The sequence below is a fragment of the Bidens hawaiensis genome, unplaced genomic scaffold (genome assembly GCF_021521415.1).
Source record: "Bidens hawaiensis isolate Kalapana, Puna unplaced genomic scaffold, B.hawaiensis_p1.1 tig00009686_1, whole genome shotgun sequence".
Taxonomy (NCBI): domain Eukaryota; kingdom Viridiplantae; phylum Streptophyta; class Magnoliopsida; order Asterales; family Asteraceae; genus Bidens; species Bidens hawaiensis.
This window is the reverse complement of record NW_027491726.1, coordinates 321,868-344,802: the sequence shown is the minus strand read 5'-3', so window position 1 is coordinate 344,802 and position 22,935 is coordinate 321,868. Positions and strand designations below refer to the sequence as shown.

Genomic DNA, 22,935 nt, shown 5'->3' with positions numbered 1-22,935 from the left:
ATTTTTCGGTTAATTTGTTAAACTATGCATATATGTGTTAAATTGTAAAGATAGAATATACCAATCACTTTCAAATATAATAAAGTTTATCATATTTAGTTTCTTGGGTTTTTTTATCAAGTATTGTTTCGGGTTTTTGTGGAACTTAAATTTGATCGTTACGGGTTAAAAGTTGATAAATAGATTGTTTGGTACAAATTAACTATATTTGGCTCAAATTTGTTACGGGTAAAAAATGGGTAGTCTGAATATTTTTAAATTTTGAGAATGTAAATAGAATTATCGTCAGTGTTTTAAAAATTGGTTCAAACCGGCCGGTTGAACCAGTTAAACTGGATTTCACACAGTAGACCGGTATTTTGATACCGGTATTTTTCACCGGTTTGCTTGAACATCGTACCGACGGTTTTTGTCTAAAATACCGGTTTTTACCGGCAAACCGGTTTTATGTCCGAGAACCTTTTTAATTTTTGTGGCCTATATTTTTTCAAAATTACTTTTAACCTAAAAATTAACATTTAAACGTGTAAAAATTAGGACTATTTTTTTTTTTAAATTGAGTGTTTTTGCATTATTTTTTTAATATGGATTAACTTTTAAATTATTTTTTGTTATGGAATCATTTAATTTTGGGTTATTTTTGGATTAAAGTTACATTTATAGGATATTATAAGATAAACTATTCAACCGGTCGAACCTCCCGGTATAACCCGGTTTAACCAGTTGTACTATTTTTTAGACCAATCCGGTACAAGTAAAATACCGGTTTTTAAAACATTGATTATCGTCAAACTTGTTACGGGTTCAAAGTTTTGACTTGAAAAAGTAAAACAAATGAAAGTTAAAATTTTAAATGTGATTGGGTTTCAAATTAATTTTAAGGATATTTTTGAAAATAGTCTAAAGATTTGGGATTTTGCACATTGGATATTTTCTATAACTATTAAAATTTAAGAAAAAATGACAAACACTTCCGACATGCCACCTCCAGGCCTATTTACTTTTAACTTTTATTAAATTAGAAATATATGTGTCAGCATTGACTTTTCCTTGAAGAGTGATCAAAATGTTGTATGTGAAGGATGTTGTACAAAATTATGCTTAACTGAAGCAAAGCATTCACAAAATTGAACGGGTTAACCTGTGATATTTTTTGTCAATTGGCAAAGTTGGGAAGCCCCTCAAACTTATCATAATCATTTTCATTGTGTAGCTCAAAACTATTATTATATGATAAGTATTCTCCGAAATTGGTTTATAATTAAATTTCTTTCAATTATACATGATACTAAGAATAAATTTCTTTCAATTATATATCATTTTCAAGAGTGTTCTTGGTATGTTTTTGCACGTACATTATTTTTTTAATTGAGTTCATTTTATTTTTTGGAAAAAATCATTTTGTTATATAAATAAAATCAATTTATGCATAATGATACAAGCATATATCATAGATGAAATACATTTTTCTATATACATTATGTATTGCTTTATTTGTAACTTAACTATTTAGATTATCATGTGTGTTACACATGCTCTAAAACTAATTTATATATATTTAACTTACAAAAATATTAGGGCGTGTTCATTTCACGGAATGGCATGGAATTGGATGTGTAATTTGCATAGGAACTGGAATTTAAAGGAATTAGAATTGGAATTTAAACATTCCCATAGGAATGGAATTTGCTGGAATTGGAATCCCAATTCTATCTAACGTGTTTGGTTAGCCAATGAGTCGGAGGCAATCACTTTGACCCACTCTATCGACGACCCACAACGTTTTTGGATGATCCGGCCCGCTGATGATCGGAACTGCTTCCACCCGACCCGGCCCGCTTTCGTTTTTTTTGTTTCGTTATTTTTTCCAGTTTCATTTCGGTTCGTTTTTTTTTTGCTTAAGTTGGTTAGCTTATTGGGTTTTGTTCCGGTTCGGTTTCGATTTTTTTGGTTTGTTTAGGTTGGTTTTTCATTTTCTGTTTTCTTCGAGTTCGTTTTTTCTTTCTTTTTGTTCAGTTTTTTGGGTTTCGACCCATTTCAGTTTTTTTGGTTCGTTTAAGTCGTTTTTTTCTATTTCTGTTTGGTTCAAGTTCTTTTTTTTTTTCTTGTTTTGTTCAGTTTTTTTCGTTTTGTGTTTGGTTCAAGTTCGTTTTTTTTGCTTATCTTGTTCAGTTTCTTGGGTTTCGGCTCGTATCGTTTTTTTGGTTCGTTTATGTTGTGTTTTCGGTTTCTGTTTGGTTCAAGTTCGTTTTTTGCTTATTTTGTTCAGTTTTTTGGGTTTCGGCCGGTTTAGTTTTTTTGGTTTTTTTCGGTTCCTGTTTGGTTCAAGTTCGTTTTTTTGCTTATTTTGTTCATTTTTTTGGGTTTCGGCCCGTTTCGGTTTTTTTATTCGTTTATGTTGTTTTTTCGGTTTCTGTTTGGTTCAAGTTCGTTTTTTGCTTATTTTGGGTCTCGGCCCCTTTCGGTTTTTTTGTTCGTTTTTATCGGTTTCTGTTTGGTTCAAGTTCGTTTGTTTTGCTTATTTTGTTCATTTTCTTGGGTTCCGGCCAGTTTCGGTTTTTTTGGTTCGTTTATGATGTTTTTTTCGGTTTATGTTTGGTTCAAGTTCGTTTTTTGCTTATTTTATTCAGTTTTTTTGGTTTTAGCCCGTTTCGGTTTTTTTGATTCGTTTATGTCGTTTTTTTTGTTTTGTTTCCATTCGGGTTTAATTTTTTGTTTTGTTTTGTTCGTTTCGCTTTTTTTGTTTCATTTTAGTCGGTTTACTCAGTTCGGTTTAACTTTTATTTTGGTTAGTTTTTTTTGTTCGGTTAATGTTTTTTTTTTATGTTTCGTTTTGGTTGGTTCGGTTTCGTTTCATTTCGGTTTCTATTCTTTGTTTCGTTTTGGTCCATGAAATGGCCGGGGCGTCGGCGGACCGGGTCGGGTTGAGCCGAACTGACCCTGGCGTCAAACCGAACACAAACTGACACGGGGCGCTGAACCGAATGCGAGCTGACCCGGGGCGTTGACCCAAACGTGACCTGACCCGGAGCACTGAGCTGAAAGCGCTAAGACTCGGAGCGTCGACCTGAATGTGAACACACCCGAAATGTCGACCCGAACGCTACCATGTTAGTCGCCCAATTGAAGATTCCATCAAATTTACTTGCATTCCTTCACATGATGAAAGGATTTAGAATCCCTTTGTTTAAAGGAATTTGAAGGAATTGAATTCCAATTCCTTGTCAACTGAACACACCAAAATGAAATTCAGATTTCAATTCCAACGAAACGAACACGCCATGTCATGAGATTTTAGTTCCAATTTCTTTTGAACTCCCACGAATTCTGATACAGTGATACATGATGATTTCGAGTCAACTTGCAAGGGTCTGTGGATTAACGTTTTTACGTATGGTTTTATGTTTAGTTGAGTGGTCCCGTCACGAAACACCTGGTTTCCCTAAATAAACTAGCAATATCAAACAATATCCTGGCTTACCGCAAAACTTTCAGTAGCAACACAACAACAATGCAGTCGCCATTAATGGACGCTTCAATAACAACGCACTGGATAGATTCCGGTACACAGTCGCTAGGGTTTCTTCCATCATCTTCACCTTCATCTTCATATCTTTCCTTAACCTCTCTCCGGCAGCCGTATTCGCGCACTAACGTAAACCACAACAATCTCCGTAAACCGGTGGTGACGTCAGCGAAGGGGAAGGATAACGTTTGGAGCATCGATAACGATAACGCCAACGGAAGCCGCGGTGGAAACCGAGATAGACGGAGGACCAAAGCACGGACGGTGAAGAGACGGAGAAATAGAGCGAGTGATGACGGAGGAGTGTTGGTGTCTGGACCGATGTTGATTGAGACGGAGAAGGTTTTGCAGACTCAGGTATTACGATTTCGATATTATTTGGTTTAGGTTGAGCAGCTAGTGTAGGTGATTATAAGGAGTTTTAAGTTAATTATTACAGGATAATGACGAGTCGAACTGAATAAGGTCTTGTTCATGCTCCTTCATTAAGCTTTTGCCTTTGCTGGACAAACGAACAGTATACGTATTCGGTATAGGTTTAGGTTTCGGTTTATGCTGATGATTTTGGTTTGGATTTTGAGATGCCAGTGTAGGTGATTGTGGAATATTAGGTTAATTGTTACAGGATAATGAGAAGTTAGGGCGTTGCTCATTATTGATGGAGTTAGGGATGTAAACGGACCGAACCAAACTGAACAAGGTCTTGTTCATGTTTGGTCATTAAGCTTTTAACGGACAAATGAACGGTATACGAACACCTAACCGGACATAATTTCTTGTTCGTATTGGTTCTTAAGGAAATGAACTTGTTCATGAACGGTTCACGAATGAACACAAACAATGTTTTATTTGTTTTGGCTAACGAATTCGATCTTATTTAAATATTATTCGGTTTAGGTTTCGGTAGTGGAATTTCAGGTTAGTTATTGCAGAATAATGAAACTTAGGGTATTGCTTATTATTGATGTTGTTAGGGCTGTAAACGTACCGAACCGAACAAGGTCTTGTGCATGTTTAAGTTTGCCGTGAAGCTTTTACTGGACAAGCGAATGTTTCACGAACACCTAACCGAACGAAGTTTCTTGTTCGTATGTGTTTATTAAGGAAATGAAGTTCACGGACACAAACAAACGAACACAAACAATGTTTTATTTGATCTGGCTAACCGAAAATGGTCAGTGTCAACTGTTTGCTCCGGCTACCAAGTTGTGTTGGTGTTTTATTTAATTTCTGTTTAAGTTTTCGTTTATGTTGATGATTTTGGTGTAAATTTAAGCAGTTAGTGTAGGTGATTGCTGAATTTTATGTTAATTGTTACAGAATAATGAAAACTTAGGGTATTGCTGATAATTACAATGGAAAACTAATCAAATCATATCTCCTAACTATAGTATAGATATCGCATATTAGACTGAATACATTAGTTACAGAATTTGAATATGTAAAGTCTTAGGGATACGTATAGTCTTTCAGTTACTTATTGTTATCCCTATATATCTCCTTGTTACACTCTTATTCAATTTACAGAAATACAAATCATTTACAATTCTGATTACCAAGTTTGTCTTGGTATCAAAGCCTGATCATTTTCTAACCTGGTACATCCGGCGGTTGTCTCCTTCTCTCTCTCTTTGATCGCTACCAGCCATACAATGGCTCTTCTAGCTGTTTTCTCTCAAACTGAGAAGACAATCCATAATTCACACAAGTTTGGATTCACCTTGTCTCCGACCAACTATGGTTATTGGAAGACAATGATTCAACCGTTCCTTGTTACAAACATCTTATTCGGCTATGTTGATGGCTCGATCCCTTGTCCACCAACAACTGTTCAATCACAAACTTCCTCTTCCTCTGGTAAAGACAAAGAAGACACCGAAGTATCATCTCAACCAAACCCTAATCATGCAATATGGGTTTCCAATGATGCTCACATTCGAATGCTAATCCTATCAAAAATTTCTGAAGCCTCTTTTCAGCATGTGCAGGGAACTACTTCCCGTGAACTTTGGCTGTCCCTCGAGCGTGCCTATGCTCCTCATACATCTTCAAGGGAATACACCTTAAAAACTCAACTTCTGAAGATTATAATGAAAGGCGACGAGTCCTCTTCTGCATATCTGACTCGGGTACAGGAATACTCAGATGCACTTGCCAATATTGGTGAGCCAATAAAAGAAAAAGATCTTGTGATGCTTGTGATATCAGGCTTAAGGGAAGAGTACAATGGCCTAAAGTCTACCCTTCTTGGCCGACAATTCCCTACTGTTTTTGCTGAGCTTCATGGTCTTATTTCGGACTATGATTACATGACCAAAAGGCCCTCCTCTGAAGTGTCACCAACACAGGCATTTACGGCTGTTACTAGCCCGACTACTTCTGCTATCGGATCTCTTTCTCAAATGGAGGCCATTCAAGCTGTTCAACAGCTTGCCGCTCAGCAGGGGTTGCAACTTCAACCAGCCACTTCCCAACCAGCACAAGCTCACTACACAAATCGATCAACAAACAATCGCAACCGTGGACGAGGAAACACTCATGGACAAGGGAACTATAACAATCGCAACCATGGAGGAGGTAATCATAATCAGTTTAGTTGGGCTTCTAACCAAAATACTGTTTATGGCACGTGCAACAGGTGCGGTATTGGTCATGTCCCATCAGAATGCCCCAGTCGTGATCCCGCCACCTTAAGGCCAAGAAACCAACCATCGGCCAACTTTGCTGATTACCGCTCACAAGCTTCAACTTCTTGGCTGCCAGACACCGGTTCTAATCAACATGTTGCCCCTGATCTCTCTAGCTTAGATAACTCTCAGCCCTATTATGGTCCAGATAACCTTCATGTTGCCAATGGTAAGGGTTTACCCATTCTTCACATTGGCTCCTCAAAATTTTACTCCCCTGACAAAACCTTTTCCCTTCTAAATATACTCCATGTTCCCGAAATTAAACGAAATCTTCTTTCTGTTCAACAATTTTGTCATGATAATAATGTGTTTTTTGAATTTCACTCTACTTATTTTTATATGAAGGACAAGTTTACACACTGTTAATTGTATTTAGTTAGGGTTTTAGCCCATTTGGTTAGATAGAGCCCATGGGCCTTTTATGGGCTGTTAGCTAGGGTTTAGTTGTGTATATATAGGTGTAGTGGCTTATGTATTAGATACACCTTCAAGTAATAAACATTACTTTCCTACAAACCATTTCTTTACATGGTATCAGAGCTACGGCTCTCGATCCAAACCCTAGCCGCCACTTAACCTGAACCGAACCAGCCGGCCCTAGATCTGAAACCGAACCTGTACCTTCTGTCCAGTTCTCGTAATTCTTTTTCGAGAGACTTTTAGTTGTCACCGCCGCTCCCACTGTCACCACCACCCTCCGAATAACAAACCCTGAAAAGCCGCCGTCGATCCACCACCGCACGCGCCCCCACGCGCCGCCTACACACCGCCGCTGCCACTCACGCGCCGCCGCGTGACAGCGCGTGACACCATTTCCGGCCACCGGATTTTTTCCAGGTCACTTATCTTTTACTTCCGCACCACCCTGTGTTGTTAGTTTTTCAATTCGAGGACTTTTATTTTTCTGTCTCAGTTCGTGTATTGTATTCGTTCGGATCAGAAACTTTCAGAACCAATGGCTGATAAAAAGGCTTCAGAAAATCAGATTGCTTCAGGTATTATTAATTACTCAGCTGTTCTTCGCATTCCGATCAAACTTGACTCAAAAAATTGGGGTTCGTGGAGTCTCTTTGTCCAAAAGGGTCTTGAAAGTATGGGCAAAGACGATCATCTCACTAAACCACCCCCGGACCCAATTACCAAAGAATGGAAAATTGATGATAGCGTAATCTTAATGGCTCTATGGAATGCTATGGATACACAAATCCTCACTATTGCTCAAAACTTTTCCACCGTAAAGGAAATGTGGGATCACCTCTCTTCATCCTTTTCGGCTAAGGAGTCTATCTCTCATGCTTATTCGGTGGTTCAAGCCTATGGTCGGGCCGAGCAAGGTGATTCTACATTTACCGACTATTTCACACGATTCTGCAAACTCCGAGATGAGCTTCGCACTATGTTTCCACCTACTACCGATTTGAAGATTCAGGAGGAGCGAAACGCCAAGATGGATGTCATGACCTTCGTTGCCGGGATCTCGCCTAAGTATTCAAGTGCCCGACCCCTACTGTTGAGCAACTCCGCTGCCACATCTTCAGTTGCATCAACTTTTCATCTGTTACGGGAAATGTATGGTCCTGGTGCAACTCTACCTCCTACTGATATATCGGCTATGTATACATCTACTGGTCGGGGTATTGGTCGTGGTTCTCATATGGCCCACAAAAAGGGTATTGGACGGGGCGGTGGTCTTGTTTGTCACTATTGTAAGGAACCTGGTCATACGAAATGGGACTGCCCGAACCGCCCTCCTGGAAGTCAGCCACCTTCTCGTCCCAAAGCTCGTTTGGCTGCTGCTGGTTAGACTTCAGGTCCAACCACCACTCCCACTTACACAGTTAGCGAAGAAGACTATTGTCGTCTCCAGCAACTTCTAGCATCTCAGACTCCTGCTCCTGTTCCTGCTCCATGTGCCAATACGGCCGATTCAGGTATGCTTCCTAGTCCTTCTTCATCTTGGATTATTGATTCGGGTGCCACTCATCACATGACTGGGAATTCGGGTATTCTGTCCAACCTCAATAAAGTCTCCCACCAACCTGTTCGACTGGCTGATGGGTCTTCCTGTTCTGTACTAGGTGTTGGATCCATTAACACCTCATCCAACTTAAACCTCTCGTCTATTCTATATGTTCCTAAATTTCCCGATAACCTTTGTTCGGTAAGCCAACTTACTAAACAACACAATTGCTCTGCTAAATTTTATCCTACTCACTGTATCTTTCAGGAACTAGGGACGAACCGTCTGATTGGTACAGGTTTTGAATCTGGAGGCCTCTACCGCTTAATCTTCCCGTCAGATCCTACATGCTCTATAGCAACTACTTCAGTCAAGGAGGATCACTGTCGGTTAGGTCATCCCTCTACAGCGGTTATGAGGCAAATGCGTCCAGATTTACCACTTTCGTCTTTTAATTTTCATTGTGAGTCGTGTTAACTTGGTAAACATACCAGGCGTCCCTATCCCTCTAGAGTGTCTAATCGAGTCAGTTTTTGTTTTGAACTTTTGCATTCTGATGTATGGGGGCCTTGCCCTACCAAATCTACTTTGGGTTTTGAATATTTTGTTAGCTTTATTGATGACTATTCTCGCACTACTTGGATTTATTTGATGAAATCTCGTAGTGAAATTTTTTCCATATTTAAAGAATTTAATGCTTATGTTCAAAACCAATTTAACACCACCATTAAAACCTTCCGATCCGATAATGCTAAGGAATATTTTTCCACCGACTTTTCTTCGTACTTAAAAAATAACGGCATTATTCATGAATCTTCATGTGCATACACATCTCAACAAAATGGTGTGTCTGAACGCAAAAATCGTCACCTATTGGATGTTGCTCGCACACTCATGATCCAATCACTTGTCCCTCATCGTTTTTGGGGAGATGCCGTTCTCACAGCTGCATATCTAATTAACCGTATGCCCACACCCGTTCTTCATGGTAAAACACCGTTTTCTGTACTATGTCCAACCGGTACTCCTTTTCCTCTCGCACCTAAAGTCTTTGATTGCGTTGCCTATGTTCATGACCATCGTCCGAAAACAATCAAACTTGATCCCCGAGCACTTCGTTGTATCTTTGTTGGTTACTCACGGGTTCAAAAAGGGTATCGATGCTATAGCCCATCTCTTCACCGATACTTTACTAGTGCCGATGTCACTTTTAATGAGCCCTGTCCTTACTTTTCTGAATGTTCCAATCCTGTTTCTGATCCATTTCCTGACCTCGATATACCCACATCTCCCTTCATCCCCACCATTCCTGTGTCAGTTCCTTCTACCGATCCACTCTCTACTGATTCTGACCCACCGACAGAATCTCCGCCACTGCTTTTCACATATGCTAGGCGAGGTAGGGGTCAAACATCAGTAAATGAAGAATCACCACACCCTGGCCACAACCCCGAACTACCCTCCGATACTCCACCCACATCTGAGCAATCCACACCTCTCACTACTACATCCTTACCCGATCCACCAACCTCTGATACACCCGTTTATGATCCTCCTGGTGCCCTACTTCCCGATATACCTATTTCCTTTCGCAAGGAGCCCCGGACATGTACTCGTTACCCGATTCAGGACTACGTTGCCTACACTCATCTATCTCCTGAATCTCATGCGTACACCACTACCCTTGATTCCTACCCGATTCCCAAAAATGTGATGAGCGCTCTCGCTCACCCAGGATGGAGACAGGCTATGGAAGATGAAATTGGAGCTCTACGGTCCAATCATACTTGGGATCTTGAAACACTTCCTGAAGGGAAGCGTATTGTTGGTTGTCGTTGGGTGTTTACGGTTAAACTACACCCGGATGGCTCCCTACACCGCTTAAAGGCTCGGTTGGTTGCAAAAGGGTATTCTCAGGCATATGGCGTTGATTACGATGAAACTTTCTCTCCGGTTGCTAAAATGCCATATGTTCGTATTTGCATCGCTCTTGCTGCTATTAATCATTGGCCGCTCCACCAGCTTGATGTCAAGAACGCCTTTCTTAATGGTGTTCTTGAGGAGGAGGTATATATGGAGCAGCCCCCAGGGTTCGTCGTTGAGGAAGAGGCCTCGAAAGTTTGTAGACTACGTCGTTCTCTATATGGTCTTAAACAGTCTCCCAGAGCATGGTTGGTCGATTCTCTAGTGTTATGGGACAGTTTGGGATGACGCGGAGTGCCTACGATCACTCTGTCTTCTTTAGACACCAGAAAGGGAAGAGGATTATCGTAGTTGTTTATGTGGATGACATTATAATCACAGGTGATGACGAGGTCGGGATTTCCGAACTCAAGCAGTTTCTTCAGTCTTAGTTTCAGGTAAGCGACTTAGGTCGACTGAGGTATTTCCTTGGCATAGAAGTATCCCGCTCTCCACAAGGAATACTTCTCTCCCAACGAAAGTATGTTCTTGATATGTTAACTGAATATGGCTTACTGGGTTGTAAACTTGTTGATACACCAATGCTTCCTACAAAGAAACTCCTCCCAAAGGAAGGAGATCCGATGAAAGATCCTGAGCGATACAGACGGCTGGTTGGTAAACTTAATTATTTAACCGTCACACGACCGGATATCTCCTTTACTGTCAGTGTTCTGAGCCAATTTATGGCTACACCATACACCGGTCACTGGGATGCTGCCCTTCGTGTCTTAAGATATCTTAAGACCTCACCTGGCTTGGGCATATTATACTCTGATCAGGGTCATTGTCGTGTAGGTGCCTTCACGGAAGAAGGAGATGGTCGAATATCAGGGTTCTCAGATGCAGATTGGGCAGGTTGTCCAATTTCTCGACGATCTACCACCGGATATTGTGTGTTTGTTGGGGGAAACCTTGTATCATGGAAGAGTAAGAAGCAACACACGGTCTCCCGGTCGAGTGCCGAATCAGAATATAGAGCCATGGCAGATGTAACATCAGAGATGACATGGGTTCGTCGTCTTCTCTGAGAGCTCGGGGTTGTTTCTAATGACTTGATGAGGCTATACTGTGATAATCAGTCAGCTATTCACATAGCCAAGAATCAAGTATTTCATGAGAGGACAACATATTGAGGTCGACTGCCACCTTATCAGAGATCGGGTAGTAGGCACACAAATTGATCCTCCTTCCATTCAACCAGTTCATGTGAAGACAAATTTTCAGCAAGCAGACATTCTAACTAAACCGCTCCGGAAAGCTCAGATAGATTTTATTTGTAACAAGTTGGGCATGATTAACATCTATGCTCCAACTTGAGGAGGAGTGTTAATTGTATTTAGTTAGGGTTTTAGCCCATTTGGTTAGATAGAGCCCATGGGCCTTTTATGGGCTGTTAGCTAGGGTTTAGTTGTGTATATATAGGTGTAGTGGCTTATGTATTAGATACACCTTCAAGTAATAAACATTACTTTCCTACAAACCATTTCTTTACACACACAATACCCTCCTCACAGGTCCAAGTAATGGCGGTCTTTACTCCTTCCAACTTCCACGGATACAACCCGTTTCTAAAGTTGCCTTCACCGCCACTCGAGCTTCTTCTACTATATGGCATCAAAGACTGGGACATCCTCATCCACAGCTTTTGAAGTCCATGTTTTCTAAGTACCGTTTACCTTTGTTGAATAAAAGTGCTATTTCATTTTGTGACTCATGTTCAGTTGGAAAATCATCAAAACTTCACTTATTACCATCTACTAATAAAAGTTCAAACATTTTGGATTTAGTATTTTGTGATGTATGGGGACCTGCTCCTGTTACCTCTTTTGATGGTCATCGTTACTTCCTATTATGCGTTGATCATTACTCTAGGTTTATGTGGATATTCCCTTTAAAGTTGAAATCTGATGTTTTTAACACTTTTAAACAATTTCTTGTTATGGCTGAACGACCATTTAAAACAAAATTAAAATCTGTCCAATCCGATTGGGGAGGTGAATTCAGAAATCTCTTTCCATTTTTTTCTTCTCTTGGCATTACTCATCGGCTCTCATGTCCACATACGAGTGAACAAAACGGTTTTGTTGAGCGCCGCCATCGTCACGTGGTTGAAACCGGCCTTACTTTACTAGCCCAATCTCATGTTCCACAACGGTTTTGGCATTTTGCCTTTGACACGGCAGTTTATCTCATTAACCGGATGCCATCTCGAACTAATTCCAACATCACACCTTTTGAACGAGTTTTCCTACATCAACCCGATTTCTCATTCCTTCGGGTTTTCGGGTGCCGGTGTTTCCCTCATATTCGTCCATACAACAAACACAAAATGGATTTTCGATCTCTTCCTTGTGTGTTTCTTGGGTATAGCACCTCCCACCATGGATACCGGTGTCTGTACCCGCTTTCTGTAAACATTTATATTGCTCGACATGTTCGTTTCGATGAACAATCTTTCCCCTTTCATAAACAGCCTACCAACACCTCTACCTCACCATCTCCAAATCCTTACGTCTCGTTCTATCCAACTTCTTTTTCACCTTCTGAACATATTGAATCAACACCCACCTCTCCTTCAACTAACCAAAAATCACCAGCCCACTCTTCTCCTTCTTCTCAACAACAAACCACACCCCAACAATCCCCAGCCCAACAGCCCTCGGCCCAACATCTCCCATCTCAACACCAAACCCCAACCCAAACACCCTTACCCCAACAAGAACCCGTTCCCGGCCAACTTCCTACACGTACCCGGCCCGCCAACCTTCGCTCTAATCCTAAACAAACCAAACCACATAATGTTTCTTCATTTCATACAACCTTTCTCGAAACAGAACCTGCCACCTTTACCGTTGCCAACAAACACCCTAAGTGGCAGAGTGCCATGGCTAAAGAGTACTCAGCACTGGTGAGAAATAGAACATGGTCCTGTTGGGTTCGTAGGCCTTGTTGGCCCGGTTTATTATATGAAGTCAAAAGAGGAGACGGGTGTGGGCGGTCGGGCCCATGCCCGGCCCGGTTTAGATTTCTTGCATAATAATTTACTAACCCTAGTTCAGCCTCTATATAAACAACATTATGTACTTGTAATATTGGTCACTCAATAAAGATATACCTAGTTGCCACCCGTGGACGTAGGTCAGTTTAGACCGAACCACGTTAAATCCTCGTGTTCGTTTATTGCTTTCGTGTCGTGTTCGGTTTCGTGTGTGCGTTTAATCCTAACAAGTGGTATCTAGAGCTTAGGTTCAGATCACGCGAAGAACACGTTGAACCAGCCGAGTCGCCGCCAAACCATCCAGCCGCCGCCACCCTACTGCGCTAGGGTTCCGCCGCCGCTACAGTACCGCCGCCGCCGCTACAGTACCGCGCGCCGCTACAGTACCGCCGCCGCCGCTACAGTACCGCGCAGCTGCTACAGTACCGCCGCCGCTGCTACAGATCCGCCGCCGCTGATTAGGGTTCCGCAGCTGCTGGTTCGTTTTTTCTGATCAGTTTCGGTTTAGCAAAGTACGAGCTAAGAACAGTTGAATCGATTCCTATTTTCATTGAAGAACAGTTTTAAGTCAGAAGAAGCGTTAAAGAAACGGAGAACCAGTGCCAACCGCGTTTGTCAGGTTTATCGTTTCAGTTTAAAGTTTCGGTTTCTGATTTACAGTTTGTTATTCCGCTGCACGTTAAATAGGTTGATTGTTTAACAGAGTTCAGTTGAACAGTCGTTAAGTACAGGCTCTTGTTGCTGTGTCTGTCTCTGTTTTTTATCCAGTTTTTCGTTTTATTCATTGTTATGGCAGAAGACGGAAAGTTTTCGATACAGAAGTTTGACGGACAGAAGTTCGGTTGGTGGAAGATGCAGATTGAGGCACTACTTTGTCAGAAAGACTTGGATGTAGTGCTTGAGGATGAAAAACCAGAAAAGCTGTCAGAAGCAGATTGGAAGAAGTTAGACAAGAAAGCTAGGGCTTGTATTACTTTGTCGTTGTCGGAAGATGTGGCGTTTAACATCATGAAAGAAACCACAGCACGTGGTATGATGGACGCACTATCCAACATGTATGAGAAGCCTTCGGCAGCGAATAAAGTCTATCTTATCCGAGAGCTAGTGACAACAAGAATGAAAGAGGGTGGGTCAGTTACAACTCATATCAATAATCTTAATTCGATCTTGTCCCGCTTAGTGTCAGTTGACATTAAGTTTGATGATGAAGTTCAAGGCCTCTTGTTATTATCTTCTTTGCCCGACAGTTGGTCGCAAACAGTGACTGCAGTTTGTAGTTCGTCTACAAATATTACTTTCGATGGGATTCGAGATCTGATTCTGGGAGAAGATTCAAGACGCAGAAGTTCAGGTGAATCATCAGGCAATATGCTAGTCATAGAAGGTAGAGGTAGGGGAAAACAGCGAGGCAGTGGGAGCAGGAAGAGGAGTCAGTTTAAGACTCGTAAGGATATTGAATGTTGGGGTTGTAAAGAGAAAGGACACTTCAGGAATCAGTGTCCGAATGGTAAGAAAGAGGTGAACGTTACAGAAGACGACACAGATGACGGGGTCAGTAGTGATGAGACTTTGGTTTGTAGTGTTGAGAGTAGCGTTGATGCTTGGGTGATGGATTCTGGTGCATCGTTTCATGCCACTCACTGTAGTGAAACGATGAAGAATCTTAAATTTGGGGATTTTGGAAAGGTTCGACTAGCGAATGATGATATTTTAGAGGTTACGGGTATGGGAGACGTTGATTTGATAACTTCAGCCGGTACTTCTTGGACTTTGAAAGACGTGAGGGTTATTCCAAGTTTGAAGAAACGTTTGATATCAGTTGGGCAGTTGGATGACCAAGGGCACGATGTTAAGTTCGGGAATGGGCAGTGGAAAGTAGTCAAAGGGAATCTCGTGGTTGCTCGTGGCAAGAAAATAGGTTCGTTGTATATGGTCGATATGTCACCGAAAGGAGTGGATCCAGTTTTGGTGAAAGACAAAGTCCGGTTCACAGAATCTCGTGGGCAGAAGAAGGTTCGTTTTGCAAGTAACAAACCCAGAGCCAAAGTGAAGATTCAGGATGAACGAGCTAGGAAGGTTAAATCAGTTGGGGGACATCGTGACAGTGGGAGCACAGGTCGTGTTTCAGTTACAGTCCCAGGTCGACAGTGGATTAAGAAAACCAGTATTCCAGCTGTAAAAGTCTCTCCAATGAATTACTTGCTGAATATGGAGAGTGTTTGTTCTCAGGTTATCTCAGGATCCGGTAGTTCGTTACAGTGGGAGCCGGTAGGGACAGAGAACGGGTCAGGGGCAGTTTCAGCCATGACTGACGTGTTGGAGCTCCGGGGAGCCTCAACGGGCCTTCAGGTTAATTGATGAGAAGGCGGTGGCAACTAGAAGAAGTTTAATGTTCAGATTACAGAAGTACAATCAGGAGTGCAGACGAGAGTACTCAAGGCCTCCGAGTGGGAGATTGTTGGGTTCGTAGGCCTTGTTGGCCCGGTTTATTATATGAAGTCAAAAGAGGAGACGGGTGTGGGCGGTCGGGCCCAAGCCCGGCCCGGTTTAGATTTCTTGCATAATAATTTACTAACCCTAGTTCAGTCTCTATATAAACAACATTATGTACTTGTAATATTGGTCACTCAATAAAGATATACCTAGTTGCCACCCGTGGACGTAGGTCAGTTTAGACCGAACCACGTTAAATCCTCGTGTTCGTTTATTGCTTTCGTGTTGTGTTCGGTTTCGTGTGTGCGTTTAATCCTAACAGGTCCTTAGTACCACGTGTTCCTAATTCCAATGTTGTTGACTGCAAGTGGGTCTACAAATTAAAAAGGGATGAAAAGGGGGCCATCAAACGTTATAAAGCGCGTCTTGTTGCTAAGGGGTATCGTCAGCAACCGGGCATTGATTTTCAAGAAACTTTTAGTCCGGTAGTGAAATCGACCACTATACGTGTTGTTTTCTCCCTGGCTATTGCACAAAAATGGCCTTTAAGGCAACTCGATGTGCAGAATGCCTTTTTGCATGGCGATTTAAAGGAGACAGTGTACTTGCAACAACCTCCCAGCTTTGTTGACCCGCTCAAACCAGATCACGTATGCCTTCTTCACAAATCCCTGTATGGTTTGAAACAAGCACCGCGTGCGTGGTTTCATCGTTTGTCTACAACACTTAATGCGCTCGGTTTTCGGGGATCTAAAGCCGACCCTTCGTTGTTTATTTACTCCTCACGTGGAACCCTATTGTACATGCTGGTCTACGTTGATGACATTATTTTGAGAGGGAATAATTCACAAGAAATCAACCGGGTGGTGAACAACCTCAGCAGGTCTTTTGCTATTCAAGATATGGGATCCTTGTCTTATTTTTTGGGTATTGAAATTATCCATCAAGGCCATGATATGCTTCTTTCACAAAAAAATACATCCTTGAATTACTTGAACGGGTTGGCCTTTCAAACGCAAAACCAGTACCCTCACCAATTACCACCACAGCCAACCTTGCTCTCGGTGACAGCCCACCACTTGCTGATCCAGTGAAATATTGCCAGGTAGTTGGTGCCCTTCAGTATGTCACATTGTCACGACCTGATCTTACTTTTGCAGTCAATAAGGTTTGTTAGTTTATGCACTCTCCGACTGAAAATCATTGGTCGGCTGTTAAACGAATACTACGATACTTGCAAGGTACAGCTGCCTACGGTCTACTAATAAAACATGACTCTGGGACACTCCTCCATGCTTACACTGATTCGACGTTTAACTCTCTGAGTGCGTTTTCTGATGCTGATTGGGCTGGTTGCCCGGATGACCGCCGATCCACTGGGGGATATGCCATTTATCTTGGCTCCAATCTGGTGTCTTGGTCTGCCCAAAAGCAAAGAACTGTCTCTCGGTCATCAACAGAGTGAATATAAGGCTTTAGCTGACACAGTTGCTGAACTCACTTGGCTTCAAACTCTCTTGCATGAGCTTCATGTTCCTGTTAAGTCAATTCCTACTTTATGGTGTGATAACCTAGGTGCTACATATTTATCAGCAAATCCAGTCTTTCATGCTCATACAAAACATGTAGAGGTGGATTTTCATTTTGTTCGAGAAAAGGTTGCTCAAGGAAAACTCTCGGTTCAGTTTATTTCTACAAATGATCAGATTGCAGATGTTTTCACAAAGCCTCTACCCTCACAGCGTTTTCTCCTCCTACGATCCAAGCTACAGGTCGCTCCCCGGCCTTAGCTTGCGGGGGAATATTAGACCGAATACTTAGTTACAGAATTTGAATGTGTAAAGTCTTAGGGATACGTATAGTCTTTCAGTTAATATATTTCCTTGTTACACTCTTATTCAATATACAGAAATACAAATCATTTACAATTCTGATTACCAAGTTTGTCTTCGCAATAAATCTTAACTAATTATGGATTAGTAATCGCTTGTTTTGAGTGCTGAGAAGCAGAATGGAAGTTAGTCTTGGTTTAGTAGCAGTTGTTAGCCCTATTCATGAAGGTGGAAGCAACAGTTACAGTTTAGTGTGTTTTGTCTTTAATGGTGAAAGGTAATTGTACATAATCACAAATGATCATAGAAGGTTGTTTTGTGTCATGTTGTCACTTACTTTTGATATATGATAAACTGTACCTCTTTTCTTTTTATTAACATCTATTGCAATTTTCGATATTTGAACGTGGAAGCATTAGAGTCGGTTTATTGTGTTTTGCTTTCAACGGTGAATGAATTGTAATTAATAATATGATCATATGAAGGTTGTTTGGTGTCAAGTTGCTTCTTACTTTTGAAATATAACACCGTCCCGCTTTTCCTTCAAATATCCGCAGCAACTTTTGATTTTGAATGTGGAAGTAGTAGATGCAGTTTAATGTGTTTTGGCTTTAATGATTTATGATAATTATCCATAATCATATGATGATATGAAGTTTATTTGGTGTCTAGTTGCTTCGTACTTTTGAAATATGATAAACTGTCCCTCTTTTCCTCTAAATATCCTGTGCAACTTTTGGTGTTTGAAAATTTTGTTTTCCTGTTGGTATGGTTTTTGTGGCTAGATTCATCTTCCAACATTGGTTATGTTTTAATCATGAACCTGTTCCCTTCATCCATCTTTGTCTACTGCGTGGCTTTTTTTTCTCAAGTTGTGTTAGCAAACAGTGAGAACTTTTCAAGTTTTAAGTGATTCTGTTTTTACTTGTTTGAGTTATAATGTTTTTCTTCTCTCAGGAACCTGTAATTATGCCACTATGGAACACATTTGCAAGTAGTGTTAGTGGCATATGGAAGGGGGTGGGAGCAGTGTTTTCACCAATCACTGCTCAGATGGAACCTATTGAGGTTGGAAAAAACAATGAGCATCAATATGACTGCTACACACTTTCTCGTGTTGAGGCAGTAGCATCAGCAAATGGAGGGCATAGCTCTCATATTCAAAGAGCAGTGAACTGGGTGACCTTGAATCCTTATGGTGAGAATAAACAGTTGCACAATCGTGGAAACAAAAGTAAAGATGGTGCGACTTTATCCACCATAGAAGCACCTGATGGAAGTAAGATGAACCATGTACTGCCAAAGTTTGAGTCTTTTGACTTTGAAACAAGTGATGTGATGGAAGAAGATGTTATGGGTATGGAGCCTGGTCTTGTGTTTTTTGAGGTAAAGTTAGTTGTACTTCTGTTACCTGTTTACACTTGTCTTCTATTAATAAAGGGCTAATGGTGTGGCTAGATTTGTATTGTTACAAATTTTGAAGTAAACGAGTACCGATTACAGTGCAAAAGACCAAAACTTGTGTTCCATGCTTGAATATACTACCTTTTCTATACTATCTTTTTTCTTATGTTCACACTATCATGAACCACATGTTCTGTTATGTAGGATGGCTCTTATTCAAGGGGTCCAGTTGACATACCTGTTGGTGAAGTTAATGATTCCAACTACTTTTTATCCCCAACGTTCAAGTTTGAGCAAGTAAGTTCTTTTTAATTGTTTTATTTTGCGGAATAGGTTAGGAATCTTATGGTTTATTTTTTATATTCTGCCTATTACGTGATATACATATGTAGGGGTGTTCAAGTTTCGGTTTGGACCAAAAAAGAACATCAAACCAAATCTTATATGGATTCAGATTGTATTTGGTTAGCGCTCTCAATATGTTTGGGATCCAAAACTGAAGTTCATCATTGTTTTTTGGTTTGATTTTTGAATTAGAGGTTTTCAAACTGAACCAAACCGAAAGCTGATTTATATATTATATATGTGTATATATTATGAAAATAGTAATATAGAATCTATTAAAACTCAACTCTACATGAAAATCAACCAGACTGAAAACTGGTCTCATCTAGTCATCTGTACAAAACTGAATTTACACGAAGCGTAAATATTAAATTAGTTTGGTATAAATAACAATGCATAATTGGTTTGATGTTTGGTTTGGGTTAAATAATAGCTCAAACCGGATCGACTGAATGAAGCCATAAAGGAACCTTAAAACCAATGAGCATCCAACACATTCACAAAATTTATTCTTTCTTTCTAGACGATCCACCAACTAATATGAGATCCACTTTTGACAATTTTTACCTATCCATTTTTGGCAAACGGAAAACAATTAATTTCAGCTTCAATATAGTTGATAAAAGAATACATAACGATTTTGGTTATATCCTTGCATCAACAATCCTATTATCAGTTGAATATGGGTTTCCAACTAACCATCAAAACAAAACTGTTATTCCGTTTCGTACATATCTTGTATTTCCTACTTAGAATAGTACATGGGCTACAAAAGTCCAAGGCTGTCCTCCCAGATTGATAATGCTTTGCATTGCAAAGACAGTAATAATATTGTATTATTATTAATTAATTATTTATATTTGGTAATCGATGTATTATATTTGCCACATATAGGTTAGGTCAACCTGTATTCTGAGTATACCAATCATATTGCAAATGAGAAGGATTGATCTATGGTATCGTATTTGCCACATATTGGCTGTTTTCAACTTGGCATAAAAGAACATTTATTTTCTTAAATTGATTGTCTAAGGCAGCTCTTTGTCTCTCTGTTTCATGGGTTAGTGTTTGGTTAAAGGTTGCCACAAGAGACTGCGCATTGTTCATACCATAGAGTTTAGTGATGGAGGTTCAGATATCCAGATCTTAAGGGTTGCTATATATGAAGAGCAATGGGTCAGTACTGCTCATCTTTCTGACAAGAGGTATTTCTTCACCTTTTTCAATTACTGTTTAAATACATATGATCCTTTGGAAGAATTTGTTGTTCAGTTCCCATGAAACATGCACTAGGATATGAGAGTTTGTAGTTTAACGAGAAACAGGGGTATAACTGTCATTATTAATTTTACATAACGAAATGGGAAGATATGAAACTTTATGGTATAAAGTTTTATTAATTGATATATTTGATATTAATGTTTTTGGTTGGGTAAATATGATATTATGCAAGTTTTCAAGGGTATATATAAAGTTTATTAAGCTAAAAGGGGAACGAGTTGAAACGCAAAAGCCCCCCAAAGTGCGATGTTTTGCATACAACCTCCTAAATTGTTTTATTTATGATGTTTGATTATTTTTTAACAATATAGTTTTCATCATCTTATTTAACATATTTTATATATATTTATGTTTTAGAATGTACGATAGAGTGTTTACATGAATCGTAAAAATTAGCAAGTGTATGATGCATATGTCCACTATACTATAGAACCTTACATGAATTGGGTTATTTTGTATCTCAAACAAACATTTAGCTAATAGGGGAACGTGTATATCTGGTTGAAAGCTACGCAAAGTCTAATTGTAACGCTTACAGCATTCTAAATTATTCTTATTATAATAAATTGATTACTATTGTCATGATATCGCTTTCTAATCATATAACTTGACCTGGCCCATTTTGACCCACACTAGAAAATATTCTTTTTAGACACAACCCGTTTTGGCATGTCCGCCCTATTTATTTTGCCATCTCTATTGTAAATTTGTGCATAATTTTTTTTTTGCAATGCAAACAGTGACGTGGACTTTACTGTGAAGCCGTTTTCACAAAGGAAACGAGTCCAACCCTCGGAGTTGAGTGGAACCTGGAAGGTATTCGAGACAAGTGCTACACCTGTTTATGGCGAAGAAACGGCTACAGAAGAAAACGACGACCCGCCATACGTCTATCTTTGTACAGAAACATTAAAGAAAAGAAACTTGCCCGAGAGTGCGGTCTACTTTGGTGAGGAAGAAGTGTTAGACATGGTGGACGTCACAATGCTTTGGTTGCCGGGAGGTGTCACGGGTTATGTTGATGTTAAAAAAGACGGGATCTTGTGTATCGGTGTCGGGTGGTATTCTGATGAAGGGATTAATCTTGTCATGGAGCGGGATTATGGAACTGATGGGAAGCTTAAAGAGGTTCGGTCAAAAACCGAAGTCAAGAGAAGGTGGTCCGAACTACCATCGATCTAAGGTCTATTAGGCATACATGAAAATAAGTTGTGAACACATGTTGTTTGGGTTTACAATGAAGTAAATCACCTGAAAGGGATGAAATGATTACCACACATTCAAAGTCATCGGGTCGGGTCGGGCCAGGCCAGGCCATTACACTAAAAACAGACACGATGATCAAACGATCGGATCTTGTCTGCGTTGAGCAAAGAGCATTATGAACCATGTGACACCTCATGTTGAAATAGTATGATGTAAAACTATTATATAATCTATTTGGCGTATAATATATAAATATTCCGAGTTGCAAAAAGGTTTAACTTTGGTGATTAAATATTGCTTAGGGTAAATTATATACATGTAGGGATGTAAATAATGCCCCGTTAGCGAGTTGGAATTTTCAACTAGTGGGAGGTATACTTGACCTTATCTAGTAGTGTAACTTCATACAGAAGAAAAAACTACAAAATCCGATTCAGTTTATTGTAATCGATTAGTTAACATATCGGTTGATTGCATTCTGAAACACGGAAAAAAAATCGATGGCTTATCAAGTTATCTATTGAGCCATCCATGAATCTAAGAAATAATAGTGAAAATTCTTGATTTCTCTTACTATCTCTCAATTCTAAAATCCAGGTTTTGAGTTCATGTCCTCGTGGTATCATTATGAATATACAAACCAAAACTTTGAAAGCCTAGAAATATACACACCCATATGAGATGCGATATGATTGCATCACAATGCTTAAGAACACGATCTAATAGATCGTTGTATCGAGTAGTTGGATCATTGTCTCTTACCATAAAAATGGCTGGCTTAGAACCAATCGTTCATTATCTAATGGATCTTCCCGTTTTGTCATGAAACGACTTATTAGTTGATTTATTGGTCACTATAGAATAGGATATAGATCACATATCCTGGATCAAGTAAAGACTTTAGGTTTCCCCCATTTAGTTGTATGCGACCCTAAGCTAATAAGGTATTTCATCGGAAAGGGAAAATGATTAAAATTGGGAAATGGGGCAAGCCGGATTTCTCATGGCTATTCGATCATTTCAATGTTTGAATTGAAGGTTTATACAGCCAGACTTATTTGATATTGCAGACATGTGCCTTTTTTCTATTTATTTTTCTACCACGTTTGAATTCACAACCAAATGGTAGTGTAAGAGCATGTTTGGGATTGAGTTTGGAAAATGCTTATTAGCTTTTTGGTTTTTTTTCAAAAAGCCATTTTGAAAAGTTAGGATTTGGGGCTTTTGGAAAACTACTTTTTAACCCTTTCAAAAAGCTAAAATAAAAAAGATTTTTGTGATTGTCAAACACAGTT

General features: G+C 40.0%; 1 protein-coding gene across 1 annotated transcript; it reads left to right on the top strand.

Moving 5' to 3' along the window:
• The first annotated feature begins 3,510 nt into the window (after positions 1-3,510).
• On the top strand, positions 3,511-21,670 carry LOC143533411 (uncharacterized). Its single transcript, XM_077028209.1, has 5 exons — positions 3,511-3,883; positions 18,362-18,790; positions 19,013-19,105; positions 20,219-20,358; positions 21,175-21,670. The coding sequence occupies exons 1-5, from the start codon at positions 3,512-3,514 to the stop codon at positions 21,614-21,616; spliced, it is 1,476 nt and encodes a 491-aa protein (XP_076884324.1). The 5' UTR covers position 3,511; the 3' UTR covers positions 21,617-21,670.
• Positions 21,671-22,935: the final 1,265 nt, after the last annotated feature.

Coding starts and splice junctions, on each gene's coding strand:
- LOC143533411 (XM_077028209.1), top strand. CDS start 3,512: ATGCAGTCGCCATTAATGGACGCTTCAATAACAACGCACTGGATAGAT. Junction 3,884..18,361: donor AGAAGGTTTTGCAGACTCAG/GTATTACGATTT, acceptor TTCTTCTCTCAG/GAACCTGTAATTATGCCACT. Junction 20,359..21,174: donor GCTCATCTTTCTGACAAGAG/GTATTTCTTCAC, acceptor CAATGCAAACAG/TGACGTGGACTTTACTGTGA.